This window comes from Lepidochelys olivacea, assembly GCF_965140295.1.
Source record: "Lepidochelys olivacea isolate rLepOli2 genome assembly, chromosome: 1".
In the NCBI taxonomy this organism is placed as follows: Eukaryota; Metazoa; Chordata; order Testudines; family Cheloniidae; genus Lepidochelys; species Lepidochelys olivacea.
The window spans coordinates 293,132,004-293,152,601 of record NC_140411.1 but is presented as its reverse complement, the minus strand read 5'-3'; the positions used below and the strand labels follow the sequence as shown (position 1 = coordinate 293,152,601).

The following is a 20,598-nucleotide window of genomic DNA, read 5'->3' as shown; positions in this document are numbered from 1 at the left end:
GGAGACGTTGCGGGAAAAGCTTTAGCAGCTCTCTGGTGCCAGAGCCTTTCACCCTGGCAAGGAACAATTGAGCCTTTCCAAGTGCTCCCTGATCTTCTCCCCCTCCAGAGCCTTTCCCCTCAGTGCGTAAAGGCTCCAGCAGTTGGGAGCTGGTGGACCCTTTTCCCTCTGCCCCTGTGGTGGGGACAGGCTCCAATGACAGGGAGCTGGCACAGCCTTTCACCCCTGCCAGAGTCTTTCCATGCAGCGGGAAAGGCTCTGCAATGGAGAACTGTCCAGGCTTTTCCCCATTGCGTCCTCTTGCCAGAGTCGTTCCCTGTTGACAGAGTCTTTTCTTGCACAGGGGAAAGGCTCCAGCAGTGGAAATGCAGCGGAATGCTATACGGCTAATAGCAGCAAAGGCAGGGAGGTATGGCTTGGGCAAATAGAGAGCCATGTAGGGTATGTACTCATATACATGCCCGCAACCTTCAGGTGTGTCTTTACTCACTTAAGCCATGCCTCATTGCTAGTTATACCTGTGCTAGGGGGTCTACATGCTTACTTATTCTACATGCTGTCAAAAGCAGTGTACAGTGTAGCAGTACCCTTAGTTAAACAGGTGCATCTTCCTCATGTAAACAAGCCATAAGACCTCTGAGCACATGAGCAAGATGTATTGTACGGTTTTCTGACTGTCTAAAGAAGTTTCCAAAATGAAAATGGGATAATTTAACATTCCTTTATCACTGCCTAAATTAGGATCAATTTAAAAAGAAAAGTTTATAAAAACTGATACTCCTACAACTATTACTGATAGTGGTAATTTCTGGTAGTGTAAATTTATTGTCACTTTCAGTGGCTGCAGAAAAGTATAGTGTAACCTTATAGTAAACTGTGATACTCCCTCGCCCCCAAAATATGTAATTATACGCAGTTATCTTTGCTTTGTAGATTGTGTAATGTTAAAAATCCCCTTTTTCATAAGAAATCTCATAACAGATCAGAACAATGGTAGGTCTAGATCCAGTGGTTCTCAACCAGGGGTCTGGGGCCCATGAGCAGGTTTCAGGGAGTCTGCCAAGCATGGCTGGTGTTAGACTTGCTAAGGCCCAGGGCAGAAAGCCAATGCCATGTAGGACTGCAGTTCGGGGCTCCGATCCCCACCACCTGGGGCTGAAGCCGAAGCCTGAGCAACTTAGCTTTGCAATGCCCGCTGTGGCATGGGGCTGTTGCCCTGCTTGCTACCCCTTAATGCCAGCCCAGGCTTTTATATGCAGAAAAACAGTTGTTGTGGCACAGGTAGGCCATGGAGTTTTTATAGCGCCTCCCAGCCAGAGCCTGCACCTTGCACCCCCTCCCTCCCAACCCTCTGTCCCAGCCCGGAGCCCCTTCCTATTTATATTCAAATTCAAACGGCAGGAGTCGCATTAAAAGTATTGATGAGTGGTAATAACTTTAATATGTTCCATTATTATTAGTTGATAAATTCTAACTCTACAAGTAGCTTTGCGTGTGATGCGGCTCTCAGAATATTCTGGTCAAAGGCAGAAACAAAAAAATAGCTCTTCTTCTTTGAAAGGTTGCTGATCCCTGGTGTAGATTTATGTGGTCCTGCTACAGCACAAGGGGCATGGCTTGATGACTTTTCAGGGTCCCTTCCAGCCCTACGTTTCTATGATTCTCTGTTTTCTCTAAACCAGTTCTTCATAACTAATGCCTACTAAACCCTACTCTGGTATTTTTTTCCATTAAATTTTTCTTACCAGTTAATTTTTGAGAGTTTTGCTGCCTAAAATCCTATGAAAACGTATATGAAAATTACATCATGTCCTCTGGCTCCTGACAAGTAGCCATGTAGTCTGTGGTCCTGCAAAGGTTGCATGCTACTTTATTAGTACTTTTTGACCTTCTCAGAGCTGCCAGTGATGATCGCAAGGAGCACTTTCCCCCTGTCTGTGAACCAAAGGCAACACCTCTCACATTCTGTCACCTGTATGTGCACATGCTGCAGAACTACTAGCAGGGGTGGGGAGGATTGCTGCTTTTAGAATGAGGAAAGATCTGTAGAAGGAGGCAAGGATGCATCTCCATTGCCCTTGTGATTGGAGCAGCAGGAATACCTCATTGCTGTCTTCCTTTTGAATTCTCTGTGCACTAACTGTTCCCTTGCCGGCATAAGCTACAGAGACTGAGTGCTTGTGGGGAAAGGAGTTTGCTGGAGCTTTGGAGAAGGATTTTTTTTACTTCTGGGCAGGGTGTGAGATAGCAGCTGAGATCCTGCTGGCTGTTTTCCAGTCTGCATCACTAGGCATCCTCACAGACACTGCTGTCAATCAGGAAATGAGACATCATTAAAACTTGTACTCAGAATTTATAATCAAAAGTTTCCTTGCCAATGGACATCAGAGTAGTGCTTATTTAGAAGTTTTGGGTTTTTATTTTAAAAGGTCTTTTTTTTTTTTTTAGGGGTGAGAGCAGACAATTTCTTTTTATCAAAATCAATAATTTTATAGTGTTATGGGGTGTACCAACCCCCCATTGGCAACACAGGGGTTAACAAATTGCTGTGGGCCCGAGTCATGCCCCCACACTCTTGCTGAACATGCCCCCAGTGGAGGAAGCATATAAAAGGAAGCAGCTAAGTCTGGACTGGCTGAGGAGGTGAGCATACGTGTGCTGCAGGCCCCTGCTGAACAGCGGCTGGGATTCTGAACCACCAACTCTGAATACCCTGACTGTGCCAGATGATTCCAGTCGACTGCAGAGTCCAAAGGAGAAGATGAGCTGGTGCCAGCAAAGGAGATTCCAGAGCTGGGACCAAGGGTGGGAAGCAACCCAGAGGAAGTATTTGGGTACACGGAGACCTGAAGCCTGCAACAGAGTAACTGATTTCAGAGAGCCCTGGGTTGGAACCCGATGGAGTAGGGTGGGCCAGGGTTCCCTACCTTTCCCGCACTTGCTGCCAGGCGATACTGCCACCAGAAGAGGGGGCCCCATAGACTCTCGCCACTGGGTGATACATGCCAGGACAAGCAGCCCCACGTACTCTCGCCACCAGGAGAGGTAGCCCCATAGATTCTTGCCACTGGGCAGCACTGCTGCCAAGAGAGGCGGTCCCATAAACTCTTGCTGTGGGGCAATACAGCTGCTGACGTAAGTGGTCCATCCCTGGGACCCCAGCTGACACCCGAAAGCGGATATATCCTCTTTGTACAGACTAATTGGCGCAAAAATATGCTACTTTATATTTGTAAGCAGAGAGACAAAACTTGAGATGATTATAAAAATACAATCTAAGTGAAAAATAAAACTAGAGGTTTTGATACTTATTGTGATGTGTGCTCCTTCTCTTTTTATCTTTTGAGAGAAAAGTAACTTTTTCTCCATAAGATAACAAGAATTTTATTTTAAATACAACTTCAAGGTAAAGGCAGACATGAGGAAGAATTAGATTTTTATGGACTCTTCCTCTTTCTCTGTGCACCCTGCTTTGGGTTAAAAGGACACCGTGGGATGAACCATATTTCACAAAACCTAGTTTCCTCATCTGATTGATTAGTATCTAGATTATTAAAGACAAGTATATTTAAATCTAATTTTATTGGTTTACTTTCTGCAGTACGTTCAGATGAAGGGACATCATATCCTGACAGGTGTTTCTCTAACCTGCTCTTAAAAATCTCCAGTGATGGAGATTCCATAACCTCCCTAGGCAATTTATTCTAGGGCTGAACCTCCCTGACAGGAAGTTTTTCCTAATGTCCAACCTAAACCTCTCTTTCTGCATATTAAGCTCATTGCTTCTTGTCCTATTCTCAGAGGTTAAGAAGAACAATTCTTCTCCCTCCTCCTAGTAACAGCCTTTTATGTACTTGAAAACTGTTATCATGTCCCCTCTCGGTCTTCTCTTTTCCAGAATAAACAAACTCAGTTTTTTCAATCTTCCCTCATAGGGTCATGTTTTCTAGACCTTTAATAATTTTTGTTGCTTTTCTCTGGACTTTCTCCAATTTGTCCACCTCTTTCCCGAAATGCGGCACCCAGAACTGGACACCGTACTCCAGTTGAGGCCTAATTAGTGCGGAGTAGAGTGAAAGAATTACTTCTCATGTCTTGCTTACAACACACTTGCTTATACGTCCCAGAATGATGATCGCTTTCTTTGCAACAGTGGTACACTGTTGGCTCATATTTATCTTATGGTCCAATATGACCCCCAGATCCCTTTCTGCAGTACTCCTTCCTAGGCAGTCATCTCCCATTTTGTATGTGTGCAACTGATCGTTCCTTCCTAAATGGAGTACTTTGCATTTGTCCTTATTGAATTTCATTCATCCTATTTATTTCACACCATTTCTCTAATTTGTCCAGATCATTTTGAATTTTAATCCTATCCTCCAAAGCGCTTGCAACCCCTCCCAGCTTGGTATTGTCCGCGAACTTTATAAATGTACTCTCTATACCATTATCTAAATCATTGATGAAGATATTGAACAGAAACGGACCCAGAACTGATCTCTGCAGGACCCCACTTGTTATGTCCCTCCAGCATGATTGTGAACCACTGATAATTACTCTCTGGGAATGGTTTGCCAACCAGTTTTGCACCCACCTTGTTGCTCCATCTAGGTTGCTTTTCCCTGGTTTGTTTGAGAAGGTCACGTGAGACAGCATCAAAAGCTTTACTAAAGTCAAGATATACCAAGTCTACTGCTTTTGCTCCCACCCTGAAGGCTGGTTACCCTGTCAAAGAAAGCTATCTGTTTGGTTTGACACGATTTGTGTTTGACAAATCCATGCTGACTGTTACTTATCACCTAATTATCTTCTATGTGTTTTCAAATTGATTGCTTAATTATTTGCTCCATTATCTTTCCGGGTACAGAAGTTAAGCTGACTGGTCTGTAATTCCCCAGGTTGTCCTCATTTCCCTTTTTATAGGTTGGCACTATATTTGCCCTTTTCCAGTCATCTGGAATCTCTCCCATCTTCCATGACTTTTCAAAGATAATCTTTAATGGCTCAGATATCTCCTCAGTTAGCTCCTTGAGACTTCTAGGGTGCATTTCATCAGGCCCTGGTGGCTTGAAGACATCTAGCTCGGCTAAGTAATTTTTAACTTGTTCTTTTTCTATTGTAGCCTCTGAGCCTACCTCATTTTCACAGACATGGACTATGTTAGACATCCAATCGCCACCAACCTTCTTGGTGAAAACCAAAACAAAGAAGTCATTAAGCACCTCTGCCATTGCCACATTTTCTGTCCCTCCCTCCCCCCCCCATCATTGAGTAATGGGCCTACCCTGTCCTTGGTTTTCTTCTTGCTTCTAATGTATTTGTAGAACCTTATAACGTGTAATGTCTAATTTCTAATATATTTGTAGAATGTATAATTGATAATATTGCATGACATGCTTTAAATCAAAAGAAAACCCTTTCATAATTGAAATTTTAAAAAAAGTGTTTCTGATAATGGAACTTGCTTGCACATTTTCTTGCCTGGTGTCTCCTATATCTTCTGGTTGTTCTTTGTCTGTTGGTCCCCATATGTATTCCACTGTAGGTGCACATGTACTTCATGTGCCTGAGATCCAAGCTTTTCTATCATGGTGGGAGAATGAGTTGTGGGGGAGATGTCCCCAGTTAGGCTGGGGTGTCTCCCCTTCCCCTGCCCCCCCAAATGAGCTCGAGGAACATGATCTCCACAGGACTCCTGGACCTATCTTAGCCTGCTTGAACTGCGGGCAATATGCGAATCATGCAAGCATTTTCACCCCATCATTCAGCCCCTACATATTCATCTGATGTCAGACATATGAACAGTGTTTTACACCAAGAAACAAGTGGGAGCAAGATCTATTGAGGCTGTAAAACTTTGAAACTGGTGTATTTGCCACTGGATCACCCCATTAGCAGTACATCTGCCAGAAATGTACAACATGTTTAGTCGACAGCCTCAGGAGATCCTTCTCTTAGAACCACAAATGGGAGCTACTTAATTCCATGGCACAGCATGCATTTTGCCATTGGGGTCCCCATCCTGGGACCTTTTTGGCATCCCAACAACAGGAAGTACGCAGTCTACTGCTCCAGTGGGGTCAAGGGCAAGACTCCAGAGGAAACACACTCCTAATTTTCTGGTCAAAGCAACTGCTGTGTACCTTCCTATCAATTTTTATTAACTTTAGGTTCTAAGGAAATCAGGGAGAATGGTACAGTGGTCATTCTTATTGCTATCAGATGGCCCAGGCAGTTGTGGTTCCCTAACTTTCTTCAGATGTCAATACATGCATACATCAGTTTCCAGACCTTTTTGACCCAGGGCAGAGGCAGAGTCAAGCATCCCAATCTGGCTTCCTTCTAACTGACAGCCTGTTTTCTGGTGTAAAACCTAAAAAATGCATGCTCTGAAGTAATTCAGCCCATACATAACAATAGTAGAAAAGAGTCCACTAGAAAATGCCACACAGCCAAGTGCAAAAATGGTTTTCAGCATGGTCTTGACAGCCATCAGATAATTGCAGAGGACTCTACATGCCTACCGTATTGGACCTCGGGTCTCTCTCAACTGCCAAGAGAGCTATCAGCACCTGTTATACTCTGATTGATGACTACTCTGTCTTCATCAATTTGATGATAGTATGTTTTTTTGGAAGGCCTGATTTCACAAAGCTAAAATTGCTCTGAGGCTACATCCTAAATTTACTCCTTAAATCATCTCTGATTTTCATCTGAATCAGGCAGTCCATCTACCTATTTTCTTCCCAACAGCGCATGCCACTAATGAAAACCAAATACTTCACTCTTGACAGCCATCGAGCTGTGGCATTCTGCCTCCAAAAAAACAAGACCATTTAGGAAATTGCCTAGACTGCTGATGTCATTCACAGAACAAAGGAGAGGGGAAGTAGTTTTCTCCCAAAGACTTTCCAAGTGGATTTTAGGATGCATTCTATTGTGTACAAATTGACAGACACTCCTCCATCACAAGATGAGAGAGCTCACTCTGTTAGAACCCAGGTGGCCTCTGTACTCTCCCTTAAAAGAGTTCCTATTGTTGAAATCTGTAAAGTGGCTACTTGGAGTTCAGGGCATACCTGTTGAAGACATCATGAGTTAGTGTAGGCTTCTGCAGCTGATGCATTTTTCTGTACAGAAGTACTCCAATCAGTAGTATCACAGAGGTCCTCGCTCCCTCCTCCTTGATAAGCACTGCTTGTCAATCGCCCACAGTGGAATACGTTTAGGGACCAACACTTGAAGAAGAAAGTTGTACAGTGCAGTACTTGGAGTTTTTCAAGATGTGGTCCCTATCTGCATTCCGCTACCTGCTCTCCTTCCTCTCTGCTTCCGATCTTTAGATATGATACATGGTAGAAAAGGAAATTGAGAGGCCATTGGTCCAGACTACCTCTTAGGCCCTTGGTTAGGAGCATGAGGAAGAGAAGGGCTCAAGCACAGACCAATGGACATGACTAGCAAAAATCTTCCAGTCTCGGGCACATGGAGCCACATGCTCACTCACAATGGAATACAGACAGGGACTACACATCTTGAAGAACACTAGTTACTGTATAAGGTAAGTAACTTCTCTTTTTATAGGACTGCTTCATGTGTTGTGGATTTATTTTTTACAGTAAGAACATTACTGTATGTCAAAGTGCTATGTAGGATGCATGCCATCTTGATGACTGTAAACTGCATGTCCAGAAAGGTTATGGATTTTATTTCTGTTTCATTTAATAGAAATAAACTGCAGCAGTCCAACCATCCTTATATTGGAGACTTCATTGCTAAAATTTCCCCCTTCCCCCTAAATATTTATAAATTACATCTTGGTGCTTTAATTCAGTCATAATATTAACATTATTTGGCTATAGAATTTCAAACACTAAGAAAAGAGTATATTTCTGAGAAACAGTTAATTACTACATTTTTATTGGTATTTTCAGTATTAATGCAGTGGTACATCAAAAACACCAGTGATGATAAACATGGTGGATTAAAAATCAATCTCTCCCTCTTCCTCACAGATGGGGACTCTCAGTCTCTCAAGGAGCATCTCATTGATGAGCTGGACTACATCCTTTTGCCAACTGAAGGCTGGAATAAACTAGTTAGCTGGTACACACTGATGGAAGGTCAGGAGCCAATAGCACGCAAGGTACTCTCTAAACAAATTAAACAGTGTGAAACTAAGATCATCCTGAATGTAGTCCTACAGACGCTATTGGCCCTGGTGAAATCAATTGGAGTTTTGCATATTGGGAGCTCACAAAGTCCTGTCCATGATGAATATGTCAACTTAATATTGTTTTAGTTAATACAGTCACTTATTTGGGCTTTTTTTCATATTCAGGTTTTAGGAATTGGCTCAATTAAAAAAAACCACAAACACCTTGAACAAAGCTGAAGAAGGATGGGTGACTTTTTTTCATTGAACTGAATCCTGTTATTTTTTCAAGAAAACCTTAAACTTTAGAGGCTGCTGAATCTCATTAGTGCAAATAATCTCGTAAGCTAGTTCTGAAAAATCTCAATTTTATCAGCTATGGTGTACTTTTCACAATTGTAATACAAAAAAATCAGACAAGGTCAGCTTTTTATAGTTGTGAATTATGAAGTCTGAATCCAATGTTAATGAAGAGCTGCTCCAGACCTAATAAAGTTGGCACCAGTAGATCACCTAATGGTTCCTCATATGTGATAAATAAACTCATAATCTCTTCTATTCAGAAGATTGCTTTTAATGGTGTCCCAGTTTTTAGCACCAAAGCACTGTCCTGCTGCCAAAAATGAGGCCTTTGTTCCAGCTGAAGTTTTGAGCACATTAGTCAGGATATGCACACCCTGCCTCTGGGCCCTGACGTATCTGTGGGCTGCTTGAGAGCTCATTCCTTAGGCACAGTCTGCCCAGAAAGCCTTGGCACAAACCACTCTTGTATGTACTTGTACAGTATTGTTTTTCTTCCCATTTTATATAAAAGATAGCTAAGATGTGGTCCCTTCTAATTTGGAGATTGAATTTGGATTTTCAGGACAGTGATTTTAAGGCATCCTATTCTGGACCAGTTATTGAAGGTGTAATAATATGTTTGTTACTGTGACCATTTCCAAGTTGGCCAATATGAAATACCTTCACTTTATGGTAGTCATTGGTTATAATTCTAGTCTTGTTTCTGATGATAGTCTTCTATGGCTGAGGCTTGGACTTTTGGCACAGCAGGTCCTCACCCTTACTTCAGTGAACACAGAATTTACCAGTCTATAATGCTGACAGCTCACCTTTCATGGGCAAGTGCCAGCTGGACCTGTAGAAGAAGGCTCACGCCTTCATGGATTCCTCTCTCTTTCGTGAGAGGTATAGAGCTCAAGAAATTAAATTTGTGGTATGTAATGGACTCAGCATTTATTTATCATTACATGCTGCCTGGCCTATTATTTTCTTTTTATTTTATTTTTAAAGAAACATCCATGGAACTTTAGTTTGTAAGAGTAAGATTACATTAGGATGGTTATTTTTCAAAGATAATTATTTACCCACTTATGTTATCCCTGGTACTCTATTGGTCAGTTCCTTCTAAGCATCTCCATAATAGTTACTGGTGAAAAAGGGGGGGCGGGGAGGAAAAACAACAATGCAAAATTACAGAACCTTTTGTATACAATGTATACATATACATTTCAGCAAATAAACAGTTTCTCTCCTTCCTCCCTACTTCGCAAAAGGTTCTGTAATTTTGCATTGTTGTTTTTCCTCCCCGCCCCCCCTTTTTCACCAGTAACTATTATGGGGATGCTTAGAAGGAACTGACCAATAGAGTATCAGGGATAACATAAGTGTTGAAGTAGAATAGCACAACTACACTCTTCCAGGACTATTAGGTTAGAGTTGCTCAAAGAGAGATTTTGCCAATATTCTCTCAAATATATGGTCCCATTAGTGGGAATCAGGTTAAATATATTTTCATGCAACAATTACAGATACACTTTCTCTCTTTATCTTCATCATTTCTCTCCCCCCGCCGCCCATTTGTTCATTGATTTCTCTGTCCTGTTTCCTCTTTAATCTTTCTGCAAGGGGTGGAGATGCTTTTTCTTTGACTTCTGGGGAGCAGTCTCCCCATTTGGCTGTTCACTTTTCTTTTTATCCCTTATGCTTTGCAGCGATGTTCTTCACTGTTGTAAAACTTTTTGAGGCGGTGTACCTAAATTTAGATTATAGCAATGTACTAGGTTCTCGATGTTGCCCAGTGTGGCTCTTTGGATAATACAGCATGCTTTAACGTTGCCTTAATCTGAGGGTAAGCCGCACCAAAGCAAATCACAGTTTACATCACTGCAGCCCTTGCATAGATATAAAAACCCCAGTGTAGATAAGATGTTAAACTTGTGTTAAGATGCATTGTAATTAAATGTGACCCCAGTTGGTAGTTATTACAGCTCAAGGCTAATTGTTAAACACTGGGTGAATAGTTCATTGATGCATATTTTTCCTGTAATGCTTGCTCTTAAGCAGGTTTCGTACAGCAGATCCCTCCAAGTAATTATTTGGTGCCTTCTTTTTTACCGTATTTGTCTGATGTATCATATATCAGGCTGATGGCTATTTTCAGAACAGTCTACTTGACTAAGTACTGCAGTTACACTTTGAAGGATCAAAAGGAAATATATTTAAGAGGTGACCATGAATATTTTTTCTGGATTTTACTTTGATTGATTAATTTGCATGTTTCCCTAGCTGCTTTACTGTCTGATAGTGGATATTGCAAAGTAAACATATAAAGAACAAATTTTAAAATATCTTGCATGGATGAAGCCAAAAACTAATATATCCACTACCAGAGCATAGATGAACGATTTGTTTGGCAGTTGTTGCTTATGTACAATATTTGTTTTAAAAGTTTGTTATATAATCTCCAGAATTGTTACTGTATTGTTACAGTAGTTCTTAAAGTTTTATTGGTAGTAAAAAAAAGGAATTTTTAACTGTATGTCAAGGTTTAATATATGGAACTAGAAAATTGCTGCTTATATTTCAAGGAACTAACTCAGACTAAACAGATTTTAAAACTGAAAAATTTCCAATTTTATTAATGTACATTTTGATTATATACACATATGCATGCTTGTATAATAGGTAAATATATAATGTATAGTATTAACATATGTACATATACAATTTGCAGAAAAAAATAGTTGTCAGAAAATTCAACTTTTTCAGATACTGAATGTTTTCTAAAAATGTTATACAAGAATTTTATTTCTGATATTTGGCATTTATAATTGGCTTAATATAATTTGTACCTTTTATATTCACTGAATTTTTATTAGTTTCATAAGGAGGTTTCTAAAAACAAGTACATGTAAGTATGTATATCTAAATATATTCAGATTCATAGCAGACACTGATCTGTTGTTTTTGGTGTGTTTTCAGGTGGTTGAACAGGGTATGTTTGTAAAGCACTGCAAAGTAGAAGTATATCTAACAGAATTAAAGCTGTGTGAAAATGGAAACATGAACGGTATTGTGACACGAAGATTTAGTAAAGCTGATACGATAGGTATGCACAATTTTCCATATTCTATAACTGTAAATAGCTGCATTTAATGGTATTTGAGAGTATGGCGTAGATTCTGAGTTTTAGATATGTTGCATCTATAAATTTCACAAGGATGAAAAAATAGATGAACTAGAAGTTTAATAGAGTTCCTTTTTTTGCAAATTGTAACAAGATCAGGTTTGTTTGAGTCAAAAGTAGAATCTGATCACTCATCAAATGCTGTTTTTAACTATAATACAAATAGCTTTTACTTTTAAAAATGAAATTTAGCATTTTGCTAAATAAGATAAATAAGCAACTGAAGTAACTATGGAAACATTTTTATTTTTTGTCTTTATTGGATGCCACAGTGCTGCTGCTTGATAATTTTCAGCATGCAAAAATTATATAATGATACAGCATACTTATTTGTTTTAGCCAAGGCCTTGATGATGAATAGTGTCATGGTGATGGGAGGGAAAGATACACCAGCGTGAGAATGTATTGATTATTTTTGAGACATTATTGGCTAAAGGTGACTTCAGATGGGGAAAATTATGCCCATTATTCTTTGATATATAAAGGAAAGCTGACTTTTTTTTTTGTGGTGACAAGGTGGGTGAGGTGTGATATCTTTTGTTGGACCAACTTTAGAGAAACAAGTTTTTGAGCTCATATAGTGTTCTTCTACATGTCTGGGAAACTAACTTGGAGTGTCAGAGCCAAATAAAAGGTGAAACAGATTGTTTAGCATATGTAGCTAACACACATTTCAAGAGACCATTCAAGGTGAAATGGCCCATTAATGCTCCTGCAGTCATAGGGAGGAAAGGAAGGGGAGGGGAAGCTGTGGGGGATTGTTAGAAGGGGACAAATTGTATGAGCCATAAATCCAGTTTCTCTAATCAGTCCATGATTTTTAGTGTCTAGCAAAGTTATGAATTTAAGTTCCCAGGCTCATCTTTTGAAAGTGTTGTGCCGGTTTCCTTTGGGGATAAGGACTGATAGGTGAGATATAGAGTGAGTGATTTGTGAAAAATGTTCACCCACAGGTGATGTGGTAACTTTTTTATGGTAACTTTTTGTGGGGTTTAATATAAAGCCTATATGTCCGAGGTGGACAACCTATGGCCCACAGGACCATCCTGCTTGGCCCCTGAGCTCCCAGCTGGGGAGGCTAGCCCCCGGCCCCTCCTCTGCAGCCTCAGCTCGCTGTGCTGCCAGCACGGGAGGGGTCTGCACTGCGGGGGCAGAGGGGAGCAGCTGGAGGTGCAGGTGGCGAGAGCGCAATGAACGTGGGTGGAGGACTCAGGAGGAGCACCAGGCGGCCGCACAGCCGGCTGGAGAGAAGTGGCACTTTGAAGGGGAAACCGCTGCTTCTCTCCAGCTGCGCGGCTGCCCCCTGCTCCTCCTGAGTCCTCTGCCCATGTTTGCAGGGGGCTTTATGGGGGGGGGGTTGGATGGGGGTGCAGTCCCGGGGGCCTATCAGGGGACAGGGGTGTGGATATAGAGGACAGGGCAGTCAGGTAGCGGGGGGGTTGGATAGGGGGTGGGTCCCGGGGGTGGGAGGGTGGCGGTTAGGGGCAGGGGGTTCCAGGAGGGGGTGGTCAGGAGTCAAGGAGTAGGGGGGGTTGGATGGGTTGTGGATTCTGAGGGGGGCGGGAAGTGGGACAGGGCAGATAGGGTTAGGGTTTGGGGAGGCACAGCCTTCCCTACCCAGGCCTCCATACAATTTTGGAATCCCGCTGTGGCCCTCAGGCCAAAAAGTTTGCCCACTTCTGCTATAGCTGGTCTTGTCTACCTTAATATTGCAGAGGGACACCTATGAACAGCTGTAGGTCACTTTTTTTTTAACATCTGTGAAACCAACTTTTAATTTTTATTGCTGGCTTTCATCAGAAAAATACAGCTAGACTGCTTGAAAGCATGTTAATTGCTTCAGTCTTATTTATGTCTGTGTAACACTTAAATCATCTTATGTAGTTCTTCAAATGATTCTCCATATGGATTCCACCCTTGGTACTTGTGCATCCCATGTACATGGAATCTGATTATTTTGGACAGCTTGTCTATTGGGATCATGGCTGTGCCTCAGATGTCCTCATCCATGTGCATACACAAGGGCTTATGCATCCCTCAGTTCCTTCTTACTACTTGTGGTTCCCTAAACTGTCCACCCATTTCTTTGCTCACTGTGCTACTGTGTTTTACTCTTGCTACTTAGTTAGTTCCCTGCTGTTGGCTGTGTGTGTAATATATATATTTATATATAGGCACACTATATATATTTCTGATTAGATTTTAGTCTTTAGGCTAGACAACCCGTGCATAGAGGCTCTAGCAATGTGGCAGAAGAAAAATCCCTGAGGTTCAAAACTGTCCCTGGTGGGAAGTATTAGTGCTACTTAATGATGGGCGTGCTTGTTTTGCCTAGGAGAAAGACACATTCCAAAGCAATGTTCCATATATTGCTGCTCCTCCTAAGAACTGAGAAATCTAGAGCAGTGGCTCTCATCCTTTCCAGACTACTGTACGCCTTTCAAGAGTCTAATTTGTCTTGTGTACCCCCAAGTTTCACCTCACTTAAAAACTTACAAACCCAGACATAAAAATGCAAAAGTGTCACAGCGCACTATTACTGAAAAATTGCTTATTTTCTAATTTTTACAAAATAATTATACAATAAATCAAATGGAATATAAATATTGTACTTACATTTCAGTGTATAGTATACAGAGCAATATAAACAAATCATTGTCTATGAAATTTTAGTTCGTACTTACTTTGCTACTGCTTTTTATTAGCCTGTTGTAAAACTAGGCAAATAGCTAGATGAGTTGATGTACCCCCTGGAAGACCTATGAGTACCCCCAGGGGTACAAGTACCCCTGGCTGAGAGCCAGTGAACTAGAAAAACCACCTAAAGTTGTTCCGCCTCAAGCACTTAATGCAAACTTCCTCGGGCACCAAAACGAAGGACGCTGCTACACCACAGTCCTCCACCAGTTAAGAGGCCCAAGTCATCCACCTAGGCTGCTCACTCTGTCTGTCATGGACAGAAAGGAGCACCACTCCAGAGATGACACAGGGCATAGGTTGCTTGGGCCAAAAGAGAGAGAGAGGTCCCTCAGGTGCCCCAGTCCCAACTAGTAAGAAAGCATCAGCGGTACTCACTAAAGCTGTTGACTGGGTTTCTCTCAGTGTAGATTCTTATGCATCAACCGTGACTGTTTTGGTACTTGGAGATTCAATACCCACCGCTTCCATATTTGTTTTCTTGGACGGTGTTCTTTGGTACACAGGGCCTGCTGTCTCCGAACTCCATGCATGTACAGTACTGAGTAATTTAACTGTGGGTCCAGAGGGACAGCTCATGTTGTTGTCTTGAGAGATTGAGCATGGTGATATCTAAGCCCCACCTCTGAGTTATTGGTATACAGGTGAAGAAGATACTTCCAGTGCTGATTTCATCCCATCAGAGGTGGGTCACTCCTAATAAAACACTGCTCCCTCGGAGGATGTGTACTACCTCTCAGTCCCATCTACTGAGTGACTAACTACTCACTCTTCTTTATACCTACTACCCCCAAGCATAATGGGAATCAGGAAGGATTCTAGAAGGAACAATAGGAAATGACCTGCAGCTCACAATAGGAAATGACCTGCAGCTCTCAATGAACATACACCTACCGACCCATGCCCTACTGAATGCTCTAGTATGCAGCTGTAGTCACACAAATCTGCACCATCTGTCATTCCAGAGTTAAATCCCTTTCTCTAAAGAGTCAGTATGGACCATCCCAGCCAGATCAACGAGTGTGGCCTGAGATCATGAAAAGATAGGAGGAGGAAAGCAATGAAGAGAAATGAGTGCAAGGGGCAAAACAGCTGGTCCCCACTGCAATCTCTTCATCCTCTCCTGTTGAGGGAGTAAATGCTTTTACTTCTGCCTCAGTAGATGATTGTATGGCATTCCAGACCTCATCAAACACATGACAGACACACTGGATATGCCACAAAAAGAGGTGCAGGAGAAATCTCGCAAGCTTCTAAATATCCTGCACTCTTCCGTTCCTGGCAGGCTTGCCACGCCAATATATCAAAGACTGTGAAAGCCTGCAAAAGATGTGTGGTATACACCGCAATCAATACAGGTACCAGTACTGGCCACATCAAAGCAAGCAGACACAGAAGGCACTAAGTTCTTTCTAAAGGATCTGAATACTTTTATTTCCCACCCAGGAACGGGATCACTTGTAGTCAGTGTCCAGGAAAAGTCAAAACAGGCACCTCCCAAATTCACACCCAGAAAGAAGGACTTTGAAGTCCTTGAAGTTCAACCTCTTCAGGCACAAGGTGTATTTATCTGTCAGCCTCCAGATGCACGTGGCTAATTATGAGGCCGCCCTCTCCAAATATAATTATACTTGATGTGGGATAAGTTGTCTCAGATTGTAAATGAGTTACCACAGGAACACTGAGAGGAACTAAAAGCTATCATGACTGAGGGGCAGTTGATATCCGTACTTCCCTGCAGTTTGTGCTTGGATGTGTCTGACAGTGTGGCATGTACTACAGCCACAGCGGTGAAAACGAGAAAGTCTTTCTTGGTTTGCAAAGAAGTCAAAACCACAACTGAGATCCTTTCCTTTGAGATACGGGTCTCCGTTCACTAAAGTACTCTAGGGCGACTCTTCATTCATTGGGTCTGTACATTCCAGCCTCAAGAAGGAAACAAGCAAGGTGACAAACTTTCTTTAGGCAGTTTCCCTTCTCTGATGATGGCCTTCAGCATCTTCCTCAGATGCTGCACATCTTCAACTACATAGCTGATGTGACGTCAGTGTCAAGAGCTGACCGAACCTCTTGAGGATGTTTTCTCTATATTCTTTGCCCCAACCCTTTTGGCAACTGCTTCTTTTATTTTTGAGAAGCCTGGACTGATCACCTTGGACCAGTGAGTTCTGGAGATTGTAAACAAGAGGTAATCTATTCAGTTCCAGTCTCTTCCTACTCCTTACTTTTTTCCCTGTTCCTTTTAAGGAAATACTCTTAAAACAAGAAGTGGACTTCCTTCTGTGACTTGGAGCAGTGGAGGAGGAATCCTCAGTATGCAGGGGATTTTATTCCCATTATTTTCTCTTACCAAAGAAGAGGAGAGTTGGCATCCCATTCTGGACCTTTTTCTCAACAAATCAGTCTCTCTCTCAATTTCAGGATGGTCACTCTGACCTCCATAATTCTTTTGTTAGATTCTCAAGACTGGTTCTCAGATCTTGACCTGCACAATGTCTGCTTTCACATATCCATTCATCTCACTAACCATAAATAGCTCCGATTCCTAATAGGAATATCTCACTGCCAGTATGAGGTCCTGTCTTTTAGTCTTGACACAACCCTGAGATTATTCACCAAGTGCTTGGCAGGTGTGGCAGCTCATCAAAGGAGACAAGAAATACAGGGTTACCCATATCTAGACAATTGGCTGATCCAAGGAAAATCACTGCAAAAGGTGACTGACACAATTCAAATACCTTTAAAGCACTTCTCCACTCTGGGCCTCAAAGTTGGCAGAGAAAAATCAGCACTTATACTTACTCAGAATCAAAACATAGGGTTCATAGAAGCTACATTAGATTCCAGATCAGCAAACGTTTACCTGCTACAAGAAAGATTCCAAACAATAATAAACCTCCTCAACCAACGTCAAGCTTACCTAAGGACATAAGTGAGAATATACCTCAGACTCTTGGGACCCATGGCCTCATGCGCCTACATGACACAGTTTGCTAGACTTCACCTACACTTCATGCAAGGATGGATGAAATCAGTGCATCTATCCAGCAGACTCTGCATAGACATATGATGGTCACAGTCCTGCAAGAAGTGCTTTCATTAAACTGGTGGGAATGCACTCTTCAAGTATGTAACATTTGACCGTTCTCTGCACCTCTACCTTACCAATACTCTGGTGACACACCTCCACTCTGGAGTGATGAGCTCATCTTAGACCATCTTCAGACTTGGGCCTGTGGTCCCTTCAGAAAGCTTATCTACATATAAACATTGCAGAGCTCAGAGCTGTTGTCTAGCATGCTGTATCTGCCTTTACTCCAGGAATACACAATCTAGATCCTGATTTAACCATCATTATGTCAGCAGACTGGGAGGAGCCAAGTCATCTTTGCTATGTCAAGAAGCTATTTGACTTTGGAGTTGGTTTAGGTATTCCTAGGTCATACCACTGGCCCTGCATCTGCCAGGCATTCAGAACTCTCCAGCAGATCACCTCAGCAGACAGTTTTCAGACACCCAGGAGTGGCCTGTCAAGAACACAGTGTTAGACTTTTGCAAGTAAGGCTATCCATTGATAGCCACAGACTAAAACAAGAAATGCCAAGTGTTCTGCTCCAGAGAGGCTCCAGTCTGGGCTTTCTGTCAGATGTCTGTCTTATCCACTGGACATGTAGACTGATCCCTATGATACTGAGGGTCCCAAGGCAAGAGGTAGGGTAGATAATCATAGTAGCCTCCCTTGGGCAAGGTAGTTTTAGTATTTGGATCTGTTCAACCTCAGCCCAGCCCCTGATCAGATCACCTCACCTCCCCTGCTGAACATAGCATCATAGAACAACTATGAGATCCTACATCCAGACCTTTGTTACATTGACAACCTGGATGTTGGTTGGATGATGCCCATTGAAAGCTGCTCATGGGAAGTTCAGAATATTCCATTCCAAGGTAAGGAAGCCTCAACTAGAGAGACTAATAAAGCAAAGTGGAAGTCCTTCTATTTGGGCATGTTGGCACTAGCTATCTCCTTTGATAAAACAACAATTTCAGTATTATTGGACTATTTTACTAGACCTGAAACAATCTGGATTTTCTTTCAGTTCCGTAAAGGTCCATCTATCAACGATATCTGCACATCACTGTACTATCCAGGGCTACACTGTATTTTTCTCACAGTCCAGTGTCTAGATTCCTTAAGAGCCTTATATTTATTTTTTCTCCTACTTCAGGAACTCTCTGCCTCTGGAACCCACCAGTACATTGTTAACAGGGTAGATGGGTCGCCCCCTTTGAGCTCTTAGCAAACTCTTTCCTTTACTACCTATTGATGAAGATTGCCTTTTTAGTAACCATTACATCATCTCAAAGGAAAGGGGAGATTCAGGCCCTCACGGCAGGTTCCCCTTAACTGTATCCTTCTAGTACAATGTATGATCTCTGGCTTCATCTCAAGTTCCTGCCCAGAGTGGTTCAGACTTCCGTATGAACCAAATCATTCACCTCTGTCTTCTTCCGCAACCTCACTCAACTCCAGTAGAAGCAAAATTTCACACACTTGATATAATAATGCTATTACCATGCTTTCTTAACAGGACACAGTCGTTAAGGAACACACCTAGACTATTTGTGGCCTTCACTGAAAATGTTAAGCATCAGGAAATATCCTCAGATTATCAAAATGGAGTTTCTTGCTGTACAAGAACATGCTATGAGTTAGCCAAGTTAGATCCACCTAACCATATTAGAGCTCATACCACTAGTGCTCAGGCAATCTCTGCTGCCTGTTTGAAAAATGCCCCTATTTCTGGATCTGGTAGATCAATTATATGGAGCTCAGCCCATATGTTTACAAGACACCTACTTCTTGGTCGAGGCTTCTGGTTTGGATGCTTGTTTTGGGAGGGCTGTCCTGCACTTGTTGTTTAAGTAGGACTCATAGTACCATCTTCCAACCAAAAGCATAACTACATGTTAATCACCAAGAGTGGAATTCAAATGGATAGGCACTTGAGGAAGAAAGGTTAATTACCTTAAAGTAACTTGGGTTTTTGAGATGTGTTGTCCATATGGATTCTACGCCCACTGTCCTTCCCCCACTATTATGAAGTCTTACTTCTGAGAATCTGTATTGGAGAAGGAACTGAAGGATGCTTGGGCCAGTGCTGTCCCTTTATGTCCTCCGGTAGGAGTGCGGGTGCAAGAACATGTAAGGTACATGAGCATGGGGTGCATACCCATCAAAAGTGGAATGCATGTGAACTGCTCATCTTGAACCACAGTTACTGTAAAGTAGGTAACTTCTTTATTCGGTTTTTAGGTTAAACATATTTTAGTCATTGGTTTAAAAGAAAACATTTTTTGCTCAATATGTTTCAAAATTCATAGGATAAAAATTCACTTTAAATAAAAACGAATACTGAAAAATCAGTTAATCACACTAATTGCCCCCTTCCCCCCGCCCCCAGCCTCCCATTTCTGTTCCCCCCGGAATGTGGCCAGCAGCAGCTTTTTGGCACTGTGCGGGAGGGAAGGGCTAGGAGCTGCTTCCAGCCGGGGCAGGGGGAGAGATGACCTGGCTCTCCCTTCCTTCTCTTCCTCCTCCTCCCCTCCCCACCCGCTCCCCTGTGGCTGGAAGCAGCTCGTCCTTTCCTGCCTGCACAGTGTAGAAAGGCAGCTAACACCTCCAGGCTTCCCCTGTCTCCCAGCTACAGCGTGGGCAGGAAGGTGCTGAGGCCTAAGGGTGTGCATTGTGCACCAGGGGACAGAGAACCTGGTTGCAGGGGCTTCAGAGTACCTGACTGAAAATGGCACGGGGGTGGTGGGGTCTTGCTGGCTGAGAGCCGGCATGCAGTAGCAGCTGCACTGACAGACCAGCAAGAGGAGCGGCCAGCTCTGCGCACTGCAGGTCTGCCCTGCCTCTAGCCTTGCACACCCACCCTCATTCTGGACACTGGACACACACACCCTCCTCCCCACTCACCACTGGTAGGCGGGCAGCTGGTGAGCAGGGATCCGGCCAGCAGCAGGACCCACCCGTACTGATGGGGGGGGGCGGGCAACAGAAAATATGGGACAGTTTGCCTGTTTTTAAGAAAAATTAGGGACACCTGCAGGAAGGCTTAATATAGGTCTGTTCCTTTGAAAACTGGACATCTGATCACCCTAAATAAACAGATTCTATAAACCAGGATATCAGAACTGTTAGATAATATGAATAGCCTAATTTAACTTTTACTTTCATACTAAAAATAAGTTAATCACTGTACAAGGAGTTTGTATG

At 42.5% G+C, this 20,598-nt stretch overlaps 1 protein-coding gene across 4 annotated transcripts in view; it reads left to right on the top strand.

Annotated features, from left to right (window-relative positions):
- Positions 1 to 20,598, top strand: part of USP15 (ubiquitin specific peptidase 15) — a 136,932-nt gene that overhangs the window by 34,140 nt on the left and 82,194 nt on the right. For all 4 annotated transcript variants that reach the window (XR_014714461.1, XM_084651786.1, XM_084651785.1 and 1 more), the window contains exons 3-4: positions 8,016 to 8,146; positions 11,420 to 11,546. Coding sequence is in view for 3 of the 4 variants with exons in the window: in XM_084651786.1 (XP_084507912.1) it covers positions 8,016 to 8,146; positions 11,420 to 11,546 (258 nt within the window). In the remaining variant the exon portion in view is untranslated. The remainder of the gene's footprint in view (positions 1 to 8,015; positions 8,147 to 11,419; positions 11,547 to 20,598) is intronic.